Source organism: Oncorhynchus gorbuscha, unplaced genomic scaffold (genome assembly GCF_021184085.1).
Source record: "Oncorhynchus gorbuscha isolate QuinsamMale2020 ecotype Even-year unplaced genomic scaffold, OgorEven_v1.0 Un_scaffold_1362, whole genome shotgun sequence".
Taxonomy (NCBI): Eukaryota; Metazoa; Chordata; class Actinopteri; order Salmoniformes; family Salmonidae; genus Oncorhynchus; species Oncorhynchus gorbuscha.
Window position 1 is genome coordinate 35,008 of NW_025746159.1, and position 25,773 is coordinate 60,780.

General features: G+C 43.0%; 1 protein-coding gene and 1 pseudogene across 1 annotated transcript in view; both read left to right on the forward strand.

The window, feature by feature from the left end:
• LOC124022369 lies at window positions 1–24,989 on the forward strand (annotated as a pseudogene).
• Window positions 24,979–25,773, forward strand: part of LOC124022368 (transmembrane protein 131-like) — a 6,619-nt gene continuing 5,824 nt past the window's right edge. The window contains exons 1-2 of the mRNA XM_046337303.1: window positions 24,979–25,060; window positions 25,302–25,426. Coding sequence (XP_046193259.1) covers window positions 25,041–25,060; window positions 25,302–25,426 — 145 coding nt within the window. The 5' untranslated portion in view covers window positions 24,979–25,040. The remainder of the gene's footprint in view (window positions 25,061–25,301; window positions 25,427–25,773) is intronic.

Here is a 25,773-nt window from a genome sequence, read left to right on the forward strand (position 1 = left end):
GTTTCCTCGTGTCACTGCTTGCCAGTTCTTGCGCTCAATGTTTATAGCTATGAGCACACGGTCATAGTGATGCAGTCAGAGCAGAAGAATGGCGCAAGCAGAAAGAACACCGAGTTTCCTCCACTTGCCAGTGAGGGGAAAAACGTCTTGTTTCGGATATCTTCGGGTTTTATTTTTTGCACTTTTTCATATAGCTCAGGCAAATAAACAAGGTTTGTATTTTTAGTTGTCATTTTTTTCCGCTACATTTAGCCAGCAAGTGTACTATTGCTAGCTAGCAAGCTTAGCTACCGTTAACGACCTAACGTTAGCCTGTGTTCAAGACTAGAGCCAAGGTGTCCAGTGATTGAGGGGGTGTCGGCTTGTATTTGGACTGGCTTAGTAAAGGACATGGCTCAATAGCTAAATGTAATACTTGGTTGCATTATGACCAAACTAGCTAGCTAATATTCACACATTCCTAACCAGTCCAGTCGCTTCTTTAACGTGTCGGTAACGTCGTTAGCCAAGCTAGCTAAAGTGGCCCTTGAGATTTCAAGCTGTAACGTTCGCTAACTAACATAGCTAGCTCAATTGTTTTGCCAGTTCATGTTTCACTAAATATCCTGAACTTAGGTAGCTAACGTAATCATTTTGGATATCTATCGCTAGTCCTGGGTAACTTGTAATCAACCTTCACTAGCTAACGTTAGTGCTTGTCACACTGGTTTAGCTGTTCTTTTAAACCAGGAAATAAGTGGTATTTTTAGTTTGTCAAGACCGACAAGTTCAAGTTCATTTCTTTGTCATTTACATATAAGCTACACATTATATACATCATGGACTGGAGTACAGTGCAACGAAATGCACACTAATCATAGGTGTGCTCATTCACCAGGTTTGCGTTTTTTTCTTAGTGGTTTGCTTTGCTAACAAGTTATCCTCGTAACGTTATGTTTCATACAGTCAGAATTAAGCCCGCTCCTCACTGGGATTCAACAACACAGTAGCTAGCTAGATGGCTACAGTTGTTTAGGGAAGCATTCGTTTGCTAGTACACCTTCCCATATCCAATTAACTGTAACTTTGACAAATACAAATGTAGCCTATAGCTAGGGTGAAAATGAGAACTGTTTCCACCAGCAGTTTCAATGTGTGAAGCAGTGGTGGGTTGAGTTTAAATGCCACAGTTGAAATGCTTCCTGTCTAAAGTATGGCTGTTTCCTGCATTGCTGAACATAATCATGACATGTTTAAGGAATTCACTGAAAATGGGGACCTATATGCACACTTAACACACCCTACCAATAGCAGAGACATGGATATTTTCATCGGTTTTCTGCTCTGTTTACAGTTGGCAAGTCAACTCTGCCACTTCCTGCAGAATGTAATTATGGAGGGGTCTTTTAATAACTGTTGACAAATTGTGTCCCCACAGCATTCATCCAATCAGACACAATCTTAGAGGTACTTCACTTTGGTGAGGGAGGCCTCTTGCAGGTAAGACGTTGTTTCCTTACACATGACCCTCCCTATACAACATGCACAGCTGAATACACTATCACGCTGCTATGTAGTTACTCAGTAAACACGAGGTGAATAGCAGCCTGTGAAATCAAGTATAATTGCTGTAAAAATGAACATGAGATCAGTATCTTCTCGAAGCTGTAACTCTCACTTTCTCTGCTATATGTATTTTTACCCCGGTAGTCTGTGGTTAAGCCTTTATCAGGTTTCTTGGTCGTGTGCTGTTCACTGTTTCAGACGAGACAAATGACAGAGAGGACTTCTGTGAGATATCCAAAAGGACATTATTGACAGTGATACTACCCAGATATCATAGTTTACAAACATGTCACTGTTATAGAGGCTAGCTAGCTCTGGTCGGCCCGGCGGGGTCAGCACACTGTCCATCCCACATGTCACTGCTCTGAAAGTCAGTCACCCCTCCTCTCTCCACCACTGTTCACCTGCGCACCTCGCCTGCCTGTGCTGATTGGCCTTAACAGATCAGTTGAGGGCTCAACTCATTTAAACCCCTGTGGAGTGTTTGCATAGTATATAAACATCCCCTCTTTAGCTATGATCAAATAGGCCTAGAATTGCAAAAAGGTTGAGGGAACGGTAAGAAACAACAGGTAGACTGCCACCACTTCACATGTTAAATGGTCCTAGATGAACAAGGGCAGTAGTTGTGTAAATAGCTGCATAAATATGGCCAAGGCCGGTTTGATTGAAGGAGGTACATAGTCAGAGACGTTAAGCTTTTGCTGGTTTTGATGCTTGAATCACTGTAGTGCAAAATATGATTTTTCAATTAGCAGTGAGGTGAATATAGAGTTAATACAGCACATTCTGAATCCAATGCAAATTGGGCACCAGTGCTGGGTTCAATTGATGGGTGTTCCACCTTTGTGGTGGAAACACATCCGTTTGACTGCTGTTATAAAATAAAACGACGTCATCATGTCAGAACTGCTCACATTTGCATGTACCAGCACGTCTTACTTATTTGCCTATGACTTTCTGCATCTAGACCTGGTTAGTTTGTTCTGATGATATCATTAGGGGTGGGATAACTTTCTTTTTGTTCCTACGTTTTGAGCCATGTCATGTCAGACTAGAGCTATGATGATCGCCTGCTGCTCATCTGATGGTTACTTCACATGGATTTTTCTTTGTTTTACAGATAGAGCCTGACCTTCACCTGGGTTCATATCATCAAAAAAGGTATATATTTTTTTATATCTTTGAATGCACCTATGACTCTGAGAGAACTGTATTTGTTGTTTCAGACCACAATGACTGTAAACAATTAATTAATTAAACGTCCTTATGTAGCACCAGTCGCACCTAGATAGATGGACTCTAAATAGGAGGGTAAACCCTGGCATTAGAATCACATCTCTACTCAGCTTATCTATGGCTGCTAGCCAATTCCATATGTAGCGGCTTTGCTTCGTAGGAGACTGATCCTCCGTTTGCCACACCTTGTTCTCATTTCCATCAACATAGTCATGCTCTTGGAGGTGGGGCTGGTTAGCTGGCTGCTGGGAGGTGGAGCTGGTCGACTGGCTGCTGGGTTTCACTGGAGGTAGACAACGGGAGGGTGTGGGTCTGTGTGTGTCCTAGTCACTATGGAGACAGTGGAGGGATGTTAAGAGTTTTCAGAAGGCTCAATTAGAGCCCCACTGCATCAAGGCAGTGTTAGGATCACATCGGGAGGGGACTGGGTTTACATAGCATGTGGACAGACATCATCGTTAAAAGAGAGAAGTGGATTCCATAAAGTCTCACCCTGTGAATACGTTACCCCTTTTAGACCTCGGTTGTGAAGCTTTCAGCCAAACTAGGTGGCAGTTCGCTACACTTAACCTTGGTGGCATTTAGAAGAACCGGTCTGAAACATGTTAATCCTCTTGAATAATCAGTGTGTGTCCTGCCTTACATTCCTCAGGCCAGGTTAACCGTCACCCTCAGCCAATGAGGTTCCTCCAGATCAGAGGCCTGTCTCTTTCCTTAAGTAAACACACACAGGTGAACTAAACAGGCTTTCCAGGGATTGTTTGGCAATCGGTGTGTTTCTGTGCTAGGGTCACAAAGTAACTCAATCTGCACAGTGCACTCCACACCGGCTGCACACGCCCATCAGGCGGCACACGCCCATCAGGCGGCACACGCCCATCAGGCGGCACACGCCCATCAGGCAGAAGTACATGTGGCGTGACATAATAAGTCGGTCAGATCATCATGAGAACCACATCAGAAAACATGGATGGGGTGGAACGCCACAGTGCAGCACGTCATCGGGGCGATTGTCAACATCAGCAGGGTTTCTTTTCCCATTACGTTGTGTGTGCCCTAGGTCTGTTTTGGTGTAAAAATCTATTAGTGTAAAAATAGCTAAAGCACAGGCCTTGGTTAGGATATTTGAGTGCTTCTCTCCAGGGCTTTAGTGGCTCCTTCAAAATAATCTATTTGGTCTGAAAGTGTCTCGCTCCACCTTTTTCACTCTCATCTGCTCTGAAACTAACAGATACTATTATGGTGGATGGGATCATGTGAGTTTTAGTAAGTTTCACAGAGGGATCTCCTCTCAGTATTTACTATTTTGTAGAATAATAGAGAATGTCAAAACTATGAAATAACATGTGAAATCATGTAGTAACCAAAAAAAGTGTGAAAATCATCTAAATATATTTGACATTCTTCAAAGTAGCCACCCCTTGCCTTGATGACAGCTTTGCACACTCTTGGCATTCTCTCAACCAGCTTCACCTGGAATGTTTTTTTCAACAGTCTTGAAGGCGTTCCCACATATGCTGAGCACTTGTTGGCTGCTTTTCTTTCACTCTGCAGTACTCATTTGGGTTGAGATCGGGTGATTGTGGAGGCCAGGTCATTTGATGCAGCACCATCGCTCTACATGGTCAAATAGCCCTTATACAGCCTGAAGGTGTGTTTTAGGTTATTGTCCTGTTGAAAAACAAATGATAGTCCCACTAAGCACAAACCAGATGGGATGTCGTATCACTGCAGAATGCTGTGGGAGACATGCTGGTTAGGTGTGCCTTGAATTTTAAATAAATCTGTGTCACCAACAAAGCACCATCACACCACCACCTCCATGCTTCAAGGTGGGATCCACATATGCAGAGATTAGAGGTCGGCCGATTATGATTTTTCAACGCCGATACCGATTATTGGAGGACCAAAAAAGCCGCTACCGATTAATTGGCCTTTTTATTTTTTGTAATAATGACAATTGCAGCACTTATTTTAACTTAATATAATTTATCATTAACAAATAATTTAGCCTCAAATAAATAATGAAACATTTTCAATTTGGTTGAAATATTGCAAAAACAAAGTGTTGGAGAAGAAAGTAATAGTGCAATATGTGCCATGTAAGAAAGCTATCGTTTAAGTTCCTTGCTCAGAACGTGAGAACATATGAAAGCTGGTGGTTCCTTTTATCATGAGTCTTCAATATTCCCAGGTAAGAAGTTTTCGGTTGTAGTTGTTATAGGAATTATAGGACTATTTCTCTCTATACCATTTGTATTTCATTAACCTTTGACTATTGGATGTTCTTATAGGCACTTTAGTATTGCCAGTGTAACAGTATAGCTTCTGTCCCTCTCCTCGCTCCTACCTGGGCTCGAACCAGGAACACATCGACAACAGCCAACTTCGAAACAGCGTTACCCATCGCTCCACAAAGCCTCGGCCCTTGCAGAGCAAGGGGAACAACCACTCCAAGTCTCAGAGCGAGTAACGTTTGAAACGCTATTAGCGCGCATCCCACTAATTAGCTAGCCATTTCACATCGGTTACACCAGCCTAATCTCGGGAGTTCATAGGCTTGAAGTCATAAACAGCAGAGCTGCTGGCAAAACGCACAAATGTGCTGTTTGAATGAATGCTTACGGGCCTGCTGCTGCCTATCATCGCTCAGTCAGACTGCTCTATCAAATCATAGACTTAGTTATAACATAATAACACACAGAAATACGAGCCTTAGGTCATTAATATGGTCGAATCTGGAAACTATCATCTCGAAAATAAGTTGATTCTTTCTGTGAAATACGGAACCGTTCCGTTTTTTATCTTAACGGGTGGCATCCATAAGTCTAAATATTCCTGTTATATTGCACAACCTTCAATGTTATGTCATAATTGCGTAAAATTCTGGCAAATTAGGCGCCCAAACTGTTGCATATACACTGACTCTGCTTGCAATGAACACGAGAAGTGACACGATTTCACCTGGTTAATATTGCCTGCTAACCTGGATTTCTTTTAGCTAAATATGCAGGTTTAAAAATATATACTTAGGCATTGATGTTTATGGTTAGGTACACATTGGAGCAACTATACGCACATCATCAATTTTATGCAATGCAGGACACGCTAGGAAAAACTAGTAATATCATCAACCATGTGTAGTTAACTAATGATTTATGATTGGTTGTTTTTTATAAGATAAGTTTAATGCTAGCTAGTAACTTACCTTGGCTTACTGCATTTGCGTAACAGGCAGTCTCCTCGTGGAGTGCAAAGTAATCAAGTGGTTAGAGCATTGGACTAGTTAACTGTAAGGTTGCAAGATTGAATCCCCGAGCTTGACAAGGTAAAAATCTGTTGTTCTGCCCCTGAATGAGGCTGTTAACCCACCGTCCCTAGGCCGTCATTGAAAATAAGAATGTGTTCTTAACTGACTTGCCTATTTCACCTTTAACCAGGTAGGCAAGTTGAGAACAAGTTCTCATTTACAATTGTGACCTGGCCCAGTTAAATAAAGATTAAATAAAGGTGTTTTAAAATTGTAAAAAAAAAAAATGTATCTGCCAAATCGGTGTCCAAAAATACCGTTTTCCGATTTGTTATGAAAACTTGAAATCGGCCCTAATTAATCGGCCATTCCGATTTAATCAGTTGACCTCTAGCGGAGATCATCCGTTCACCTACTTTACGTTTCACAGAGACATTGCTGTCTAATGTCCATTGCTTTTGTTATTGACCAAATACTTATTTTCCACCATAATTTGCAAATAAATTCATTAAAAATCCTACAATGTGATTTTCTGGATTTTTTTTTCTCTAATTTTTGAAGTGTACCTATGATGAAAATTACAGGCGTCTTCTTTTTAAGTGGGAGAACTTGCACGATTGGTGGCTGACTAAATACTTTTTCCCCCGTGTGTGTGTGTGTGTGTATATATAGCTCTCGCGCTCTCTCTCTCTCTCTCTCTCTCTCTCACACACACATATGTTGCCAAAATGCAATCTGGATAACTATTTTTAATCCTATGTTGATAGTTAATGTACTAATTATATGACAATGGAACAATACACAACATTCATATTTTACTAACTTACAGTTCATTTAAGGAAATCGGTCAATTGAAATAAATTCATTAGGACCAAATATATGGATTTCACCAGACTGGGAATGCAGTTGTGAGGCTTGTTGGACGTACTGCCAAATTCTTCAAAACGACGTTGGAGGCCGCTTATGGTAGAGAAATTAACATTAAATTCTCTGGCAACAGCTCTGGTGGACATTCCTGCAGTCAGCATGCCAATTGCATGCTCCCTCAACCTGAGACGTCTGGGGTGTTGTGTGACACATTACACATTTTAGAGTGGCCTTTTTAATGCCCCCAGCACAAGGTGCACCTGTGTAATGATCATTCTCTTTAATGAGCTTCTTGATCCACGTCAGGTGGATGGAATATTTTGGCAAAGGAGAAATGCTCACTAACAGGGATGTAAACTAATATGTGCACACAATTTGAAAGAAATAAGCTTTTTGTGCATATGGAACATTTCTAGGATCTTTTATTTCAGCTCATGAAACATGGGACCAACATTTTATTTTTATGTATTCATTCTGATAGACCCTAATAGCAACAGCTCATATCGATGCCAATGGAGTCCCCTCACGCCTCCCTCTCTGTTCACCTTTGTCCTCTTAGTTGACTTGATTCCTCTCCATTGTTTGTGTAAACATCCGTAAGGGCAATTACGTTTTTATAGGTCTCTTATCTAGAAGTGTTGGATTAAACCAGTGCTTAGATTGGAGGAAGTTGGTATAACCCAGCTGAAGGAAGTGATGTCCCAAAGGTATAGAAATTCATTTAATTATGAAATTAAATGGAATAGCACTGAATGGTCTCTCTGCTTGAAGAGCAAGGAATTCAATTGAGAGATCAATACAAATGGAAAGCAAGGTGGTGAATGGAGTTTGTAGCGGAAATGTACGCTGTTAGTTATTGTGTGCATGTGCCTTTTTAAAGTCTGACTTGATAATGAAGGTCAATGTCCAGACTCCAGGGCAGCATGTGTGTATGAGGATGTAGGCGGTGCTAAGAGCCTTGTGTTGTGGTTATTGTCTGGTACGGATGCAGTTGTCTATTACACCTGCAGACGTATTACAACGGAGTGTCTGGTTTACTGTTTCTAACAGCTGAGATGCTGTGTTTGCTCTTCGTCATTAATCTATGAAGATGATCTCACAAATGGTTTATCAAGACACAACTTTTCCAGCACTACAGATTTAGCAATTTAGCAAAGTTCTGCTTTGGCTATTCAGATCAGTTTCGTTTAAGTTGAAAGAGCTCCATGGTTAACTTTTATTTAACTAGACAAGTTAAATATGCAAGCCTGGCAATTTTCCTTTCACTTTGACTTGGGGTTTCTGTCCACAACACCAAGGACTGATTGACCACAAAAGCATGCAATAACACCGCGGCTTATGTATTTTCTCTCCAAATGACGAGTTGTGTTCAGCTTGTAAATAGTAGTTATTCATTGTCTAGTCAGCATTGTGTTGAGGCCAAGATTATATTTAGTAACACGTGGTTCATCTTTTTTCTGCTTAATTTTATATTAGCCTTTCTCCATTTTTGTCGTTCCATTTCTTAGGTGTCACACCAGTTTATATATATATATATATATATATATATATATATATATATATATATATATATATATATATATATATATATATATAATGCAATAGGTGTCTATTTATCATGGTTCTACTTCTGGCTAGCAGCCAGTATCATTAGGTTTCTTTTACATTTCTCTACAATATGCACAAGATTCATTATCAGATTCACTCTATCCCCTGGCCAGCATTCAGCAGGTTTAAAGTTCTCTAGACAACCTCTATAATATGCAGAAGAGACTTTTGCGTTGCTTAGTTGGAACAGGAAATGGCTTGTGGCTTTTTAGTCACGATGCTGACTGACAATGCATCTGTTCCTTTTTTTATAGTCTAAACTTCGCACCTCTCCTCCACCCACGGCAAACTAACACCGCCAAGCCTCCCATCTATCTAGCTGCTGACATTGCTTAAAAAACATTCAGTCTACATCAGAAGTTGGCCAATGCACGCCACTCAGAATAAGCGATGTATTTGCATTTTGAAACCTCAAGAATTTAGTGTTTGGTTGGCTGTTACACGGTGGCCTTTTTCAGTCAGTCAGTGGCCCATTATGACCATTAAACAACGCATGATGTGGCTTTGTTTGTACTCTGAAGCTATAGGGGGGAAATTACAGGGAATCTACCTCTGTTTACATTATAAATAATATGATCTACAATTAATATAAGCTGAACACCGTCTGCATTGTTCGCCACCTGCAAATGTGTGTTCAAACACCGTTATAAATGCTGCAAAATGCAGGAGTGGAGGAGTCATTCTGAGAGAGGTCTGTTTGGTTGTAGAGCTCCTCTGTAAACACACACATAGACAGAGGGTGTGTGTGATTTACCCAGCTGAAGGTCAATCTCCCATAGTGACATTAAAGGCATGTGCAGTTCTTTTCCACCTCACTCTCTTAGAACACACAAGACCACAGTAGTAGCACAACTAAGTTCTAATGTACAACTATGACTTCATAGAATTAATTTTGTATTCCAAGTGTAGGCCTTGGAATATTAAACCATATATTCATTGTTGCACTCCAATTTAAGAAGCAAATGAGTTCCTGATGTTGCATAACATTGGTCATGGATCCACAGCGACACCTTTTTATGACTTGCCTGTGTGCTGTCAGCTTATACGTGTTGTTCAGTGAAGTCATACTGTCTGTGGCGTGTGCAGGGAGCGGTTTCCCTTTTGGGTGCCTTGTTTCTCATGGAAAGATCTTGTTTGTCTGAGCTGAATACACATGCAATGACATATGTTTAATGCATATCTCTGACTTCAATTACCTTTGCAAAAACTATTTTTGGGGGAAATTACAATATGTAGTCGTAGTCAGTCAAAATGATATATGGGAAACAACCTTGCAGTAGATCACTTGTTTTTGCAAAGCAGGTTTGGCAGGTTTCCTGTCTTGTTTTGGCGGTTGCCCTGAGGTTTACATGTTAACCTGATTTGCTTTACACACACAAACACTTTCAATTTTTAAATATTTTTTTTACATGTTAGGCGATAGGAAGTAGGACTGCAGCATGGATGAACAGCCGTACTTGTTTCCCTTCTCTTCCTCACTATGGTTCCTCTTTTTTTCTCCCACAGCTCACCCTTACAGAGAGGGAACAGCAGGCCCATACGCTTTGAGCCGCCAATGCTGGACTTCCATGAACAGTGAGTTAACTTTCTCTACCTACAGATACACCTGCAAGTAGCCTAGCGCTTAGAGCGTTGGGCCAGTAACCGTGAAGGTAGCTAGGTCGAATACCCAAGCCAACAAGGTGAACCATCTATCTGTGCCCTTGAGCAAGGCACTTAACTCTAATTGCTCCTGGGTCGCTGTTGATAATGGCAGACCCTGGCCATGACCCCACTCTCCGAGGGTGTCTCACCCCACACTCCGAGGGTGTCTCACCCCACACTCCGAGGGTGTCTCACCCCACACTCCGAGGGTGTCTCACCCCACACTCCGAGGGTGTCGTGGGGAGAGTTGGGATATGTAACAAAAACAATTCACAGGTGTTTAACATAGGGCTGGGCATTAGACTGTATTTTACTATATACCGGTATATTTGCACGGACCGGTTTGGGTTCTTACGTTACCTTCTATAACTATTTGAATGTTTGGTTTGTTAAATGTGATTCGATGTGTGTGTGTGAGACGTCCATTTTTATAGTTTACTCCTCTACTTGAGTCATCCCTCTCCTCTCTCTCTCTCCATGCTGCTTTCCACACAGACCTAGTCCCACTCCCTGTCACTCAAGGAGCGCATTTGTTGCTTGACCACGACACTTTCGTTCAGTCTGCATGGTCAACGCAGCATATGCAACAATGTTGATGACGATGTTGCCACTTTGATTTGAATATAAATCCACAAGCATTCTATAATTACATTATTTGTTTGTTTCTTACATCTGCAAACAACTAGTTTGTATTTTCTTAGCAACTTAAGCTAAATCGTCTTAGCCAGCTAATAAAAGTACTGAGTCAGAGCAAACGTAGCTAGCTAATACAGCCTGATACCAGTACTGGTGGAGGCTTAAATCAGCATGTTGTTTGTGCAACACTATCTTCTAAATCAAAGAGGAATAGGCTAATAATGAATATGTTGGCTATATGAATACAGATTTAATGTAGCCAAAGATTATAGGTTCCCCTAGGAAACACTGAACATCACTTTGGTTCCTACCCTGTCACAATAACTTGTCCATGTCAAACAACACTGTGTTCAAAGTGCCCACTATTATTTATATTCTAACTATAGAATTATAATAAACATTTCAATGGTTCCAGAAGTTCACCCAAGTGTTTTGATCTAAATCACAATTGCAACATTTGGTTAAAAATAAGGTCTAGTATTTTTGCCCATATCATGGCAGTGTGGAAATGATCTCAAATGAGTCCAGGAAATGCGGAAATTGATGGAAATGTAGGAAATGATTTTAGGTTGAAGTTGAATTGAACAGTATAAAACAATCAGAATGGAGAAAGACCCATAGACATCATTTAGGATGTATGTGTTGCCACCGTAGGGTGTCACTCTACTCATAAAGCAAATGTAGAACTTTTATTAATCAAAAACATTATATACTGTCAAATGTGAAAAATACCATGATATGATATTTTGGCCATGTCGCTCTGCCCTAGTTTAACAAGCATTTCGCTACACCCGCAATAACATCTGCTAAATATGTGTATGCGACCAATACAATTTGATAATATAGACTTGTACATGTGTGAAATGGGACAAATTCGACCAACTATTCTGTTTATTTTCTTCCTGTCACGTTGTTGAGATGTACATTCTGTGCATCACCCTCTCAGATCATTTGACAACTTGGCATTGATACTTTTAAACGTGCTCTTATCTGCTGGGTATTTCCACAGTTAAGAGAAGAGGCCTCCTGGAGCATGATTGTTTTATCATCATCTGTTAGGAGAGACAAGGAAATGGAAATCAAACAGATTTTCTTTCAGACTCCATTTGACCCCATTAGGCCTATATGTTTCTGACGGCTGTGTTTCTGACAGCTATATGTGCGACAGCTTTCACAACACTGTTTCTCTTCCTGTTCCCAGGCCTGTTGGAATGCCAAAAATGGAGAAAGTTTATTTGCACAATCCTAGTGCAGAGGAAATAAGCTTGATATCTATATCAGCAACAACTGCACATTTTCATGCATCATTCTTTCAAAACAGGGTGAGTAGCTAATAAGTATAACCCTATTGCTGTGTCCCATTCCACAAAGATGCAGCATTAAGGCAGGACGTCAAAATTGGCGTGTCACAATCCCAAGGCACCTTAAAATGCTGCCTACCAATTTCATCTTAAATGTCAGTTACCTACTGAGGAAAGTGCTACCTACATAGGTCCTTTTGGAGCCCAGGTAGGCAGCAAGCTTCCTTTTGGTTTGGGACACAGCCGATGTCTCCTGTTCTACAGGCATACGCACGGCTTGTTGAAAAGCAGAAAGAATAAGCCCTGTGTTTGTCGGTGGACAGAGGCTCATTTATCCGGCCATTCCGATTCCCCTGCCTGTCAGTCTGACCATGTGACCTGGCTGTTATGGGTATCATGTGCTGGTTTTGTACTTTTGAAAAACAAGAGGCACGTGCTCAACTGTCAACATTCTGCCATCTTGGGCCTTTTAACTGAATTGTGAAACTCATGACAGCTCTGAATCCAGTGCACTCCTGAACAGAGGAGATGGTGAATGGTGTGACTGTGCTGCTCAGCATGTTTGAGTCCTGAGAGTAGAGCAGGAAAATCAAGTCAAATAAGGAAGAATGTTGGCTGGAGCAAAACGCCCTCTTTCCACCTGGTATTTAAACATTTTTATTGTTAAAGCGATTTGTTTATGTCTGGCTGTCATCCAGTATATTCTAAAATGATATCGCATCATGACAAGAATCTTCATGTTTACTGCTTTCACACCCAAGACTGACCTTAATTGGTTGGTTACATTTACAGTTCCAAAAGTAGCTCAGCCTTTTGATTCCAATCTTTTGATTGGATAATTGTCATATTCTTTCTCTCCAGTTAATTCATCCCTTCTCTTCTCTCCTGTAGATAATTCCACCAGCGGGGAATACGTCGTTTGATGTGGTCTTCCTCGCTCGAGTAGTAGGAAACGTAGAGAATACTTTATTTATTAATACCTCGCATCATGGAGTGTTTACATATCAGGTGTGTATGAATACATATGTTTACGGAATCACATGTCATATCTATACTAATAATGAATCATGGAGTGTTTACATATCAGGTGTGTATGAATACATATGTTTACGGAATCACATGTCATATCTATACTAATAATGAATCATGGAGTGTTTACATATCAGGTGTGTATGAATACATATGTTTACGGAATCACATGTCATATCTATACTAATAATGAATCATGGAGTGTTTACATATCAGGTGTGTATGAATACATATGTTTACGGAATCACATGTCATATCTATACTAATAATGAATCATGGAGTGTTTACATATCAGGTGTGTATGAATACATATGTTTACGGAATCACATGTCATATCTATACTAATAATGAATCATGGAGTGTTTACATGTCAGGTGTGTATGTTTATATAATGTGTCACTATGTATAATAATTCTGTAATATGTTTGTATTCTGGAGGTGTGTTCTGAACACTGTATATAAGGATCCTTTGTGGGTTGCATTTTCTGCTGGTTTTCTCCCTTGACTCCTCAGTCTTAGTCCCTGCTGTAGGTCCCTGTTGTAGATCAAGTAGGTCCCTGCTGTAGGTCCCTGCTGTAGATCATGAGTCTTATGTTGTTGGTGTCTTATCCCCTGTAGGTGTTTGGTGTGGGCATTCCCAACCCCTACAGGCTGCGGCCGTTCATCGGGGCCCGAGTCCCAGTCAACAGCAGCTTCTCTCCACTCATAAACATCCACAACCCACACAGTGAGCCACTGCAGGTAGTGGAGATGTACTCTAGTGGAGGAGACCTGCACCTGGAGCTCCCCACAGGGCAACAGGGAGGAACGCACCATCTGTGGGTATGTATAGATCAGGACAGTCGGGGGCTTTTAGATTATTTTCCTGTTACTTCTACACCATTAGAATTGGAATTGAGACAAATACCTGACCAGAATGGATTTTTAATTGGGCAACTACTTGACCCCTGAATAGAATGTATTTTCTGTTCTTTCTTCCTGTGTGGTTGTCAGGAGATTCCCCCGTTTGAGACGAAGGGGGTGATGAGAGCCAGTTTCTCGTCGAGAGACGCAGACAACCACACGGCCTTCATCAGAATCAAAACAAACGCCTCCAACCAGGACGAGTTCATCATCCTGCCTGTAGAGGTGGAGGTCACTGGTACGTTTCCAATAGCAACACCTAACACCATATGTTTCCAATAGCAACGCCTCACCATACGTTTCCAATCGTAATACTTCTATACTTGTATCTGTGACTGGCTGATTGAAACATCTCCTGATCCTGTGTGTCTTTGTCCTCAGCACCAGGAATCTACTCCTCAATAGAAATGTTGGACTTTGGAACGCTACGCTCACAAGGTGTGCTGTGTTCACTTCACGTTTATACCCTCATTCTCCAATGGGTCAGGCTTTCGTGAAATATTTGAGTGATTTGGACGTTTCAAAATGGTTCTTGGGTGATTTGATTAGTTGTTTATTGTATTTTCTGTTTAAATGTTTTACAGATCGACCAAAGCAGTTGAATTTGCATCTTCTCAATTCCGGAGCAAAAGATGTGCAAATAATGAGCGTTCGAGCGACGCCGTCAAACGATGCCATCACAATAGACTTCAAGGCCGTCACACTAAAAGCTGGAGAACATAGATACACCAAAGTAGCTAGTATTAGTTTTGATGGTAAGTGAGCTATATTGCTCAGTACTCCCCGTACCTTCTGGAATTTCTCCTGCATATTGCACCTCTGCCTTTTTGTTCCAACCTGTTTTGACATGGTTTTGTTTTTATGATTTCCAGCTTCGAAAGTTCAAAAAGCTTCCCAGTCCTCTGGTAAAATAACAGTAAAAGCGAAAGAGAAAAGCTACTCCAAACTTGAAATCCCATACCTAGCTGAGGTTCTAGACGGGTAGGTTTTTCTGTTTCCTTGACCAATAACAATGACAAGTAGTTTATTTAACCAGTGAAAAGAAGTATTATTATTATTTTTTTTACTTTAACAAATCACCATTACACAATTTCTGAACATTTGAAACGTCTCCACTAACTCTCCTCTCCATCTGTGTGACAGGTATTTGGGGTTTGACCATACGGTCACGTTGTTCCACATCAGAGACAGTGTGCTAGAGCCAGTGGTCAAACCCATCCACCTCACCAACACCTTCCACTTTGCCATCCGCATCCATGACGTGTCCCTTCCAGATGAAGCCAAGACCATGTTCTTAGTGAGTAACTGTTATGAACTGTATCGTGTACCAGAGGCCTGTTGCTGTCGGCCAACTCAAAGCTTGCAGGCTTTTGTTCCAACCCAGCTTAAATACAACCAACTTCAATCAATTACTAATCACGGCCCTCAAGTCTTAAGATAAGAACTAGCTACTTTATTGATCCCTGGGGGACTTTGGTTTGTCAAGTATTAAACGTGCTGAACTGCTCTGTTGTCCTCTGAGTGTGTCCTCAGGTGGCAGCGTATATATGAACGGTCCCATGTTCTCCTCCTCAGGTGCAGAACTTCAGTGAGCCGGTGTTGATCCCCCCTCAGGAGTCTCGTTACATCTTCTCCCTCCACTTCCAGCCCGTCCGGCCCTCCAATCACATCGACAGCAACATCCTGCTGGTCACCAACGCTCCAAGTTCCACCTCCCCGTCCGCGCCTACACTGGATTCCTGGAGGTACTGCAACACGCACACACTGGGGAAATAGTGTACACACACAAATTAAATCCTTCACACACTCGAGTACATTGTGGGGGAAACACCTGCAAATGCATTTTGTTACGAAACCCATAACTAGACGTTGACCTCTTGGTCGCCAGTCCAGGCAGATTATCATTTGTTCAGATGGTGACTAAACATAAATATGTGCAAAAAGGAAAATTCTGAACAGTTATACCTAAACGAAAAATTTGAAATCAAAACGAAAGGCCTCATGGCCACCAAACCAACCAGCAGCCTCACGTCTTGCAAGCTGGGACACTGACTGACGATCACCTGATGTGCTTATCAACCTGGCTGAACAAGGTTCCTGCTACCCCCTGGAGGAATGGTGTGTGGAAGTGTTCCCTGGATAGGGGTGTTGGTGCATGTCCTAATACTAACCTGGCCCCCATATCATAACAACATACTCTCATTTTTCTCTTCCTCCCATCCTCTCAACAGCCCTTTGTCCTGCCGCCCAGTCTGCAAGACAACTTCCTGGACTTTGGTGTCCTCAGCGCTACAGACACCAGCAGCATCCTGTTTGTGGTTGTCAACAGCAACCCCATCGAGGTGGGCTCACCCTCAACACCCCTCTGCTCTGTAGACATCCCATAATAAAGCAGTACAGCTCTTTTTGAATGCATGGGTAACTAATGCTTCACTAGAGGTGGCTACCTAGTATCTCTCATTTACCTCAACTTGTTTGAAAACTGATTGGATTAGTGTGACGGAAAAGGAGACGAGTCATTTTCTCACTCACTCACTCATACAGCTGGTGATCCGGCCATGGCTGCTGACAGGAGAGAGTCTGAGTGTGGAGCTGTTGAAGATCGAGAGAGGCAACAGAACCACGGTGCTGACCAAGACCAGAGAGCTACACAGCGCCTCAGCTTCTCCTCACAAAACGGTAACAGCATCACAACTATTACTGTCCCTGGACTGGCTGAATCTAGCGGTACTTGGTTGGAGATAATGGAGGTCATTTCAGCCTGCTATGAAATATATGTTCTCTCCATTTTCTTTTCCTTTAAATATTAGTTTATTTTTAAAACATTTTAGTGTTTATCCAGAGTGACTCAGGCATTCATCTTAACATAGCTTGGTGGGACAATCACTTTTTTTCACTTAGTCGGGGATTCAAACCAGCAACCTTTCTGTTACTGGCCCAACCTCTTAACCACTAGGCTACCTGCCGCCCCTACATATTTTGTATGTGAGCACTCTCATGGTCCTGTACAGATGGAGTAGAAAGGAGGTGTGTATAGATGACTACAGAATGCTGTGTTCATCTGCTAGGAAACACCAACAAAGTGGCCTTGTGTCTGAGAGCAGTAGGTAAAGTAGATGGAAATCAGGAGGCTGACTGACAGCTCTGTTGTTCCACCTGCAGGTGATCCTAGCCTCGGGCTACTACGCTGCCTTCCGGGTCACCCTGGTGGCTAAAGACCTGGAGGGGGCCTACGATGGAGCTATCCACATCACAACAGACTACCAGGTATACCTGTCAACTGGCCCGTTGAAGTGCTACTGTTACTAAGTCCTGCTATTTGAGTTGCTACGGCAACTATATACATTTTACTTTTGTGAAATTGTTCTATTTGGCCAGGGCTCACTTGAAATGGAGATGTCAATCTCAACGTAACTTCTCTGGTTAAATAAAGGAAACACACATAAATGAAAATCATTACATAAAATGCATCAATTTGTTCATTGCTCCTGTGTGATGTTCAAGAATTGTCAGTGCTCTTCATTCCTCTTCTGTAAACAGATATTAACGATACCAGTGAAAGCAGTCGTTGCAGTGGGCACGTTGACCAGCTATCCTAAACACATTGTCCTCCCTCCATCTTTTCCGGTTAGACTAACTATATTTTACTTGTCGTAGATTGCTATATTGTTTTGAGTGTATCAAACATTTTTGTATTTTGCCTCTATGCTATTTTCTACGTATTTTCTGTCCCTCCCAGGGTAAAGTAGTGCAGCAGAGTCTAAGCATGGTGAGCTCGTTCTCTCAGAAGGTGACCCTGCAGCAGATCCACTCTCTGACTGAGGACTCACGTTTCTACTACAGGAGACTGAAGAACAACCGGGACGAGCTGGAACCCAAACGCAAGTCGAAGGTCGCCAAGATTTATTTTGATGCCAGCTTGCAGTGTGGCGACCATTGTTATGTGGGAGTACCGTTTGTTCTGAAATGTGAGTCTTTTTGGTTATTGGCGTTATTCTTTCATGGTTTCTGGTTAGTTTGCTGCTGTACCTAGTGAACTTGTTCTTCATTAAAACATCTTGAACTTTCAGCTGAGAGCAGACCGCCTGGGCTGTCAATGCAGGAGGATATGTGGGATGTGGACGTAGATTTGTATCAAATGCTCCGTCGGCGATGGAAAGCACTGAAGGAGAGTTCAGGACACATGGCGGAGGCGGTGTTTGAGGCCAACGCTGACCTCCAGAAGAACATTGAGACCAGAGTGTCAGCTCAGCTGAAGTGGCCTTCTATCATGAACTCTTCCCAGCAGGTCCTGTTCCTCTCACCAGCCTCACCAGCTCATCGGTGAGGTGGATTCATTAACATCAATTCTATGGGAAGATCTCAATTGCATACTCCTCACGTCCTCTCAAACCCCATTGGATGAGAAAGCCAAACGTCCTCCAATGGGTTTTGGGGAGGGGACAATTGAGATCTTTCCTATGTCTAGCTTAGAATATTAATTGCGCGCTCCCTCAACTTGAGACATCCGTGGCATTGCGTTGTGTGACAAAACGGCACATTTCTACTGTCCCCGGCACAAGGTGCACCTGTGTAATGATCATGCAGTTTAATGAGCGTCTTGATCTGACACCTGTCAGGTGGATGGATTATATTGGCTAAGGAGAAATGCTTGCTAATAGAGATGTAAACAAATTTGTGCATAACATGTGAGCGAGAGAGAAGCTTTTTGTGCATATGGAAGATTTCTGGGATCTTTTATTTCAGCTCATGAAACATTGTACCAGCACTTTACATGTTGCGTTTAGATTTTTGTTCAGGATAGATTGGCAGGCCCAGGGGGGGTTCCCTGACCATGTGACCAGAGCAACTCTAAACTAAGGCTATAACTAGAGCCAAGAGTTTTCCTGGTCAAGTCACACGGTCAAGAACAACTCTGGATCCTGTACATGCTACTGTATTGAGCCTTCTGTTCTAACCAGCAGTCTTCTGTTGCCAGGAGATAGAGGTTGTCTTGGAGAACCCAGCTGACGTTCCTGTCTATGTCCAAGTCCTGCCATTAGCCCTCTATCCCAACCTCCCGGCTGTCACCCACAAACTGGCACAAATGTGAGTAGCCTTCAATATGCACTTGTAGTTTGCTAATAGTGATCATGTCTGTCACCCCTTTTGGCAAGATGTTTCATGTCACACTGATGGGGTTTCTCCACCATAGAGGAGTTAGAATGAATGGAAAATAATTCTAGAAGTAATTCTATGGTCTTAATATTCTTTCACGCCAGGTTTCCCCTGGAGAGGCTCCCACACTTCACCCCCGACACAATGGAGTTCCAGGTACACAGAAACCACGTGAGTTTACTTTGCTCTGTCTTTTAGTCCTGTGTCGTGCCAGTTGATTAAATACAATACCAAGTTTGAGACTTGAATCTCTCCTTCCCCTTTGCAGTCGCCTGTGGTCAGAGGCAGCGCAGGCTTCGCCGAGGGCTCGACGACACAACCCTACGTTTACAACCTAATGCTGCAGCCAGAGGAAGTGAGGTCGCTGCGTTTGAAATTCTCCCCCGTCAGCAACCACACGGTTTCCTCTCTGCTTATGCTAAGGCATGTTAACCCTATAGCCTGTAGGACTTAACCAGTTGTCCACTTACATAAGTTTTTGGTTTGTGTCCCAAATGGCATCCTGTTCACTATATTGTCTACTACTTTTGACCAGGGTCTATGGGGTTGTGGTCAAATGTAGTGCACTATATAGGGGATAGTGTGCCATTTTTAATGTACAGTGTTTATTTATTTTTCATTTTATTTAACGAGGCAAGTCAGTTAATAACACATTCTTATTTACAATGACAGCCTAGGAACAGTGGGTTAACTGCCTTGTTCAGGGGCAGAATGACAGATTTTTACCTTGGCAGCTCAGGGATTCGATCTAGCAACCTTTCGGTTACTGGCCCAACACTCTAACCACTAGGCTACCTGCCGTTTATGCTAACTGCTTGAGGTCAGGATCACTCTGAAGTTCCGGCAAGCTCTGATGTTGCTTTTAAAATCTGCACCTCTGAGGGCAGGGTGCTGATTTGAGCTATGAATATCTCTGTTGGACTGAGGAGGACGGGCAGAAGAGGAATATAGTCTCCCAGGTGCTGTAGTAGCTACAGGGTTACAGAGAGAAGTCAGCAGTCAGACCATATATCTTTTACAGCCTTTGACTGTTAAATGTTTTTTTTACTTTCTCGATAAGTTCATTTGTCGACTTGGCCATATTGGTGGTTGTGTGGGTGAATGAATTGCAATTTGAATCATATCGTTTGTGTGAATAAAATATAAACTGCTGTTTATTGTACTATTGATAAGTGTATGTCTCTACAGGAACAACCTGACGGTGATGGAGTTCCTGGTGGTGCAGGGTCAGGGCAGCTATGAAAGGCTGAAGGTAGGGGGCAAGGCCCCGGGACCAGGGGGATTCCTCAGGTTCAAGATGACTGAGTCTCTACTGAAGGACTGCACAGACAGTGAGTGGTCTAGAAACCAGTTTGTTATAGATCCCTGCATGCACAGACAGTGAGTGGTCTAGAAACCAGTTTGTTATAGATCCCTGCATGCACAGACAGTGAGTGGTCTAGAATCCAGTTTGTTATAGATCCCTGCATGCACAGACAGTGAGTGGTCTAGAAACCAGTTTGTTATAGATCCCTGCATGAACAGACAGTGAGTGGTCTAGAATCCAGTTTGTTATAGATCCCTGCATGCACAGACAGTGAGTGGTCTAGAAACCAGTTTGTTATAGATCCCTGCATGAACAGACAGTGAGTGGTCTAGAATCCAGTTTGTTATAGATCCCTGCATGCACAGACAGTGAGTGGTGAATCCAGTTTGTTATAGGCATGAACAGACAGTGAGCGGTCTAGAATCCAGTTTGTTATAGATCCCTGCATGCACAGACAGTGAGTGGTCTAGAATCCAGTTTGTTATAGATCCCTGCATGAACAGACAGTGAGTGGTCTAGAATCCAGTTTGTTATAGATCCCTGCATGCACAGACAGTGAGTGGTCTAGAATCCAGTTTGTTATAGATCCCTGCATGCACAGACAGTGAGCGGTCTAGAATCCAGTTTGTTATAGATCCCTGCATGCACAGACAGTGAGCGGTCTAGAATCCAGTTTGTTATAGATCCCTGCATGCACAGACAGTGAGTGGTCTAGAATCCAGTTTGTTATAGATCCCTGCATGCACAGACAGTGAGAAGTCTAGAATCCAGTTTGTTATAGATCCCTGCATGCACAGACAGTGAGCGGTCTAGAATCCAGTTTGTTATAATGTCCTGCATCCACAGACAGGAAACCATTACTTATCGGCGGGTTGAACTTCCGAGAATAGTCTTGCAGAGCCCTTTTGATAGTTTGTTTATGCTTGTGTATTTGTGTAAATGATATATTTGATCTCTAGACACACAAACCTCTGCAGCTAAAAATAGATATAAATGAAAGAGGAAGTTGTCAGAGGTATGTGACTAATTAACTTTGTGAACCTTGTTTCAGAAATGAAGTCGAAGGAGCCGAATGTCACTCTGAGAAAATCCTTTAAGTTGGAGAACACTGGACAGCTGGAAATTAACATTCAATCCACTGAAATAAATGGACGTCTCTGTGAGGGATTCGGCTTTAAAGTCCTTAATTGCCAAGAGTTTTCACTAAAACCCAATGCTTCGAAAGAAATCGTCATATTGTAAGTAAACCTATAGCTAGCAGTTTAAAGTTAATAGATAAATATCCCATGAATCACTAAAATTGTTTTGTGCTTGCTTTGTTTAATCACTAGTACCTCCAATGACCAACTGAAATGACCAACGTTGACGTGTCTCTTCATCTCTCTCAGGTTCACGCCAGACTTCACAGCCTCCAGGGTGATCCGGGAGTTAAAGTTCATCACCACCGGAGGCTCTTACTTTGTGTTCTCCCTCAACGCCTCTCTGCCCTACCACATGCTGGCCGCCTGTGCTGCTGTCCTCCCCAGACCCAACTGGGAGCTGGAGCTCTATGTCATCATCTCTGTCATCATGAGGTGAGAGGAGGAGCCTCACAAATAGAACACATTTGAATTCTATGGGTGGATCCCCGCCTTGACCGTGTGTTCCCTAGATTAGTTCAGAGGCCCAGTATCCGGAACTTGGCTCATAGGTTGCACCCCATATATCATGAATTATCTTGGCATATCAGCCTTTCTACATGTTCAAAATACATTTATTTAGCAACGTTTCTTGGACAGATATTTCCCCTGTATCTAAGGCTGTAAGGATAACTAACGTTGCCTCTATCTGTTGTGCCCAGCTCTATGTTTTTGCTGGTGATTGTAGCGGCCTATCTGGAGGCCCTAGGGATCTGGGAGCCGTTCAAGAGACGCATGTGTTTCGAAACATCCAGCACCTCCATGGAGACAGGGAGGCCCTTTGACCTCAGGGAAATAGTACGACTTCAAAGCGATGCACAGTGAGTTTGTTTTCTGAATGTACGTTTTTGTGTAAACTTTGTCTGATATATGTTGACGTTACTATCGGAAATGGTTTGATGAGTAGATCGGAGATGTTTAGTGTGTAAATATTTTATTCTATAATTACTAACTTCTCAGTATTTTGTCTCGCAGTATGAATGGGTACGGTGGAGAAGCCAACCACAACTCCCTGCGAGGGATGCCAGGCTCTGCCTCCAGGGCTGCTAGCAGGAACACCAGAGGAGGCCACAACCGAGGCCCCACACAAGCCCCGATCCCTCCCTCCCAGCCAGGCTCCAAAGTGTCCGACAGCACCCCCTCCTCTGGCCAACAGGCCAGCCGCAAGGCCCGGAGCCCCAAGCAGCCACAGCCAGCTGCAGAGAACCAGCAGCACCCCTCACAGGCTGGTCCTTCAGCCCCAGGAAGAAATCCCCTAGATAGGCCACGCCGGCACAGCTCGGAGGACTCGGACTATGTGAGCCTGGTGGAGACCATGGATAAAGACCTGGACAGACCAGAGTCTGCTGAGGAGGGGGGGAATCAGGATGCAGTTTATGGCAAAGGTACCTACCTGGATATTAGTATTAACCCTGAGAAACATATGCTTTTGTGTTGAGAATTTGGATGGCCCTTAAAATGTGATTACCTGCATATTTAACAACGGACTCATTCAGGGGTACACAGTACGAACACTCGTATTATTGACAGGATTTGATTCAGTTCACACAGTGTATTGAATCTGTCATCTTCTTCCCTCCTTCCAGCCAGTGCAGCCAAAGGGAAAGTGCAGCAGACCAAAGCCAAGGCCCCGAAGAAGAAGGAAGAGCGAGAGAAGAGGAACAAGGGAAGAGCTCAGGGAGGAGAGGAACTGAGGGAGGACAACGACGACAGCTCCTCCACCACCACAGAGAACTCCAACCCAGACATAATGGAGGACAACAAAGGGAAGAAGAAAGATGATACTCCTGAAGCTCACTCAAAGTCCAAGAACAAGAAGCCAGCAGCCATTACAAAGGAGAAGAGCCAAATGGATGCAAAGTCTAGGTGGGGTTTATTTGATTTGTATTGAACCTTTATTTAACCAGGTACGACCCATTTGAGGTTGAAAACCTATTTTGCGAGGGTGACCTGGCAAGAAGGAAAAACAGGGCAATAGCAACATGTACAAAGTATTATTACCCAAAAAATACAAAATACACACAAGACAGTGTCAGAAGTTACAGATACAGTTGAAGATTAGAAAACAACTGCAGCTATCACAAACCGTGTCGTCGATCAGAGTCTTAAGTTGGGTTCCTCTTTGGTTATTCCGGCTTGTACACATTTTTCTCAATGACCCCGATACAAAATTCTGACATGCTCAGCTCTTCGTAAGTTCTGTACATCTTTGGGTTCTGTAGCCTAGGAGTAATCTGACTTGTGTGAAAAAGGGACAGCACTCACAAATAAAGCATTCCTTTTGTATTCAGACGTGATTGAGCTTCCAGACATTGACCACTTTATTCCATGTTGCTTTTCCACAGCTCACTGGAGCTTCCATACGTTACCCCACTGGAAAACAAGCGCAAGAGCTTCAATTCCAAGAACATGGTGGTGGTGCAGCAGGCCCTGGCCAGCAGCTCAACAACAACAACCATAACAAGACCCATACCTCCTAAACCAAGAGGTCAGTTACTACCTTTCCAGCTAACTGACCTTTTGACTTTTCTGTTTTCTCACATTGACATGGCAAATGTCTTGTTTGGTTTTTACCTGCCTTTTTTCCCACTGACTTGGGAGACACCTTTTCAGGACTGTGTAGGGTTATGTTTGAGTCTCGTTCCCTCCTCTCAAACCCCAGTGCCTCGTGTGAAGCTGGAAGTCTTCCGCCCCTCTCTCCTGGCTAAGTTCCTGTTCAATGAACCGGTGGTGCAGGAGCTGGGGAACAGCAGCGGCTCAGAAGGGGAGAAGGACATCTCTCCTCCCCCGGAGTGGGACTGTGTGCCCCTCCACATAGCACACAATGGTGAGTTATGTAGTGCACTACCACAACCCCCTCATACCTGCTCCAAACCTGTTTCCCCACCTCTTCTAGCATATTAACTCTTTTTAACTTCCTGAATCAAGCATGTATCAATCCAGTCTTTCAAATAAAAACAAACCAGTTGAGTATTGTGATAAAGGCAGCCATATGACATGCATCTCCCCGTTTCCTCTCAGCTGTGGACAGTCTCCAGCAGATCTCCCTGCAGACCATGAACGCTGATTCCTTCCTGAAGAGACCCATCGAAACCCCTCCCCCTCCCTCATCTGATCCTTTCCTGAAGAGACCCATCGAAACCCCTCCCCCTCCCTCATCTGATCCTTTCCTGAAGAGACCCATCGAAACCCCTCCCTCATCTGATCCTTTCCTGAAGAGACCCAACAGAACCCCTCCTCCTCCTTCGTCTGATCCCTTCCTAAAGAGAACCATCGGAACCCCTCCCCTCCCTCGTCTGATCCCTTCCTGAAGAGAACCATCGGAACCCCTCCCCCCTCCCTCGTCTGGCTTCTCTCTGTATGACTCCTATAGCGGCATGGTCAACACTGCTACCAGGTGAACAAACCTACAACAACAGAGACCTGCACAGCTCTTCATCTTAAACTGATCTAGAAGTCATACAACTATCTGTGTAGTTACCTGTGCCAGAGTGACATGAAACATACACAACCTAAGGTGTGATGAAAAGAAGAATGCCAAAAGAATAACTGCAAAATATATGTAGATCAAGATAAAAATGTAAGAGTGGTTATTTCTAAATACCAAAGTCTTCTTTGTTTCTGTGTGTGTTTTCCAGCGAGGTGGGTCTGATGTCTACTGCATCAGGCATAAAGAACAAGCTGACCAAGTTGGTCTCCGTACCTGGTCAGAACGGGAACCCTACCTTCGCTGCTGTGGCGGCTGGATTCGACAAAAGCCCAGGTCAGTCAGATGTCCTGTCTCTGACCACTTCTTCCCCCATGTCCCAAATGGACCCCTCGCCCCTTGACTCTAGCCCCTACACTCTCAGCATCTGTGTAAAATTGAGATGATTGGATGTGTCTAAGCAATATGGCCATCTAGCCAATCAAAATCTAATTTTAATCGTCACATGCTTTGTCAACAACAGGTGTGGACTAAGAGGGAAATGCTTACTTATGGGCCCTTCCAACAACGCAGAGAGAGAGAGAAGTAATAGAAACATAAAAAGCACAATAATAAATACACAATGAGTAACATTAACGTGGCAGTATACACATGGTACCAGTAGTGAGTCGATGTGCAGGGGT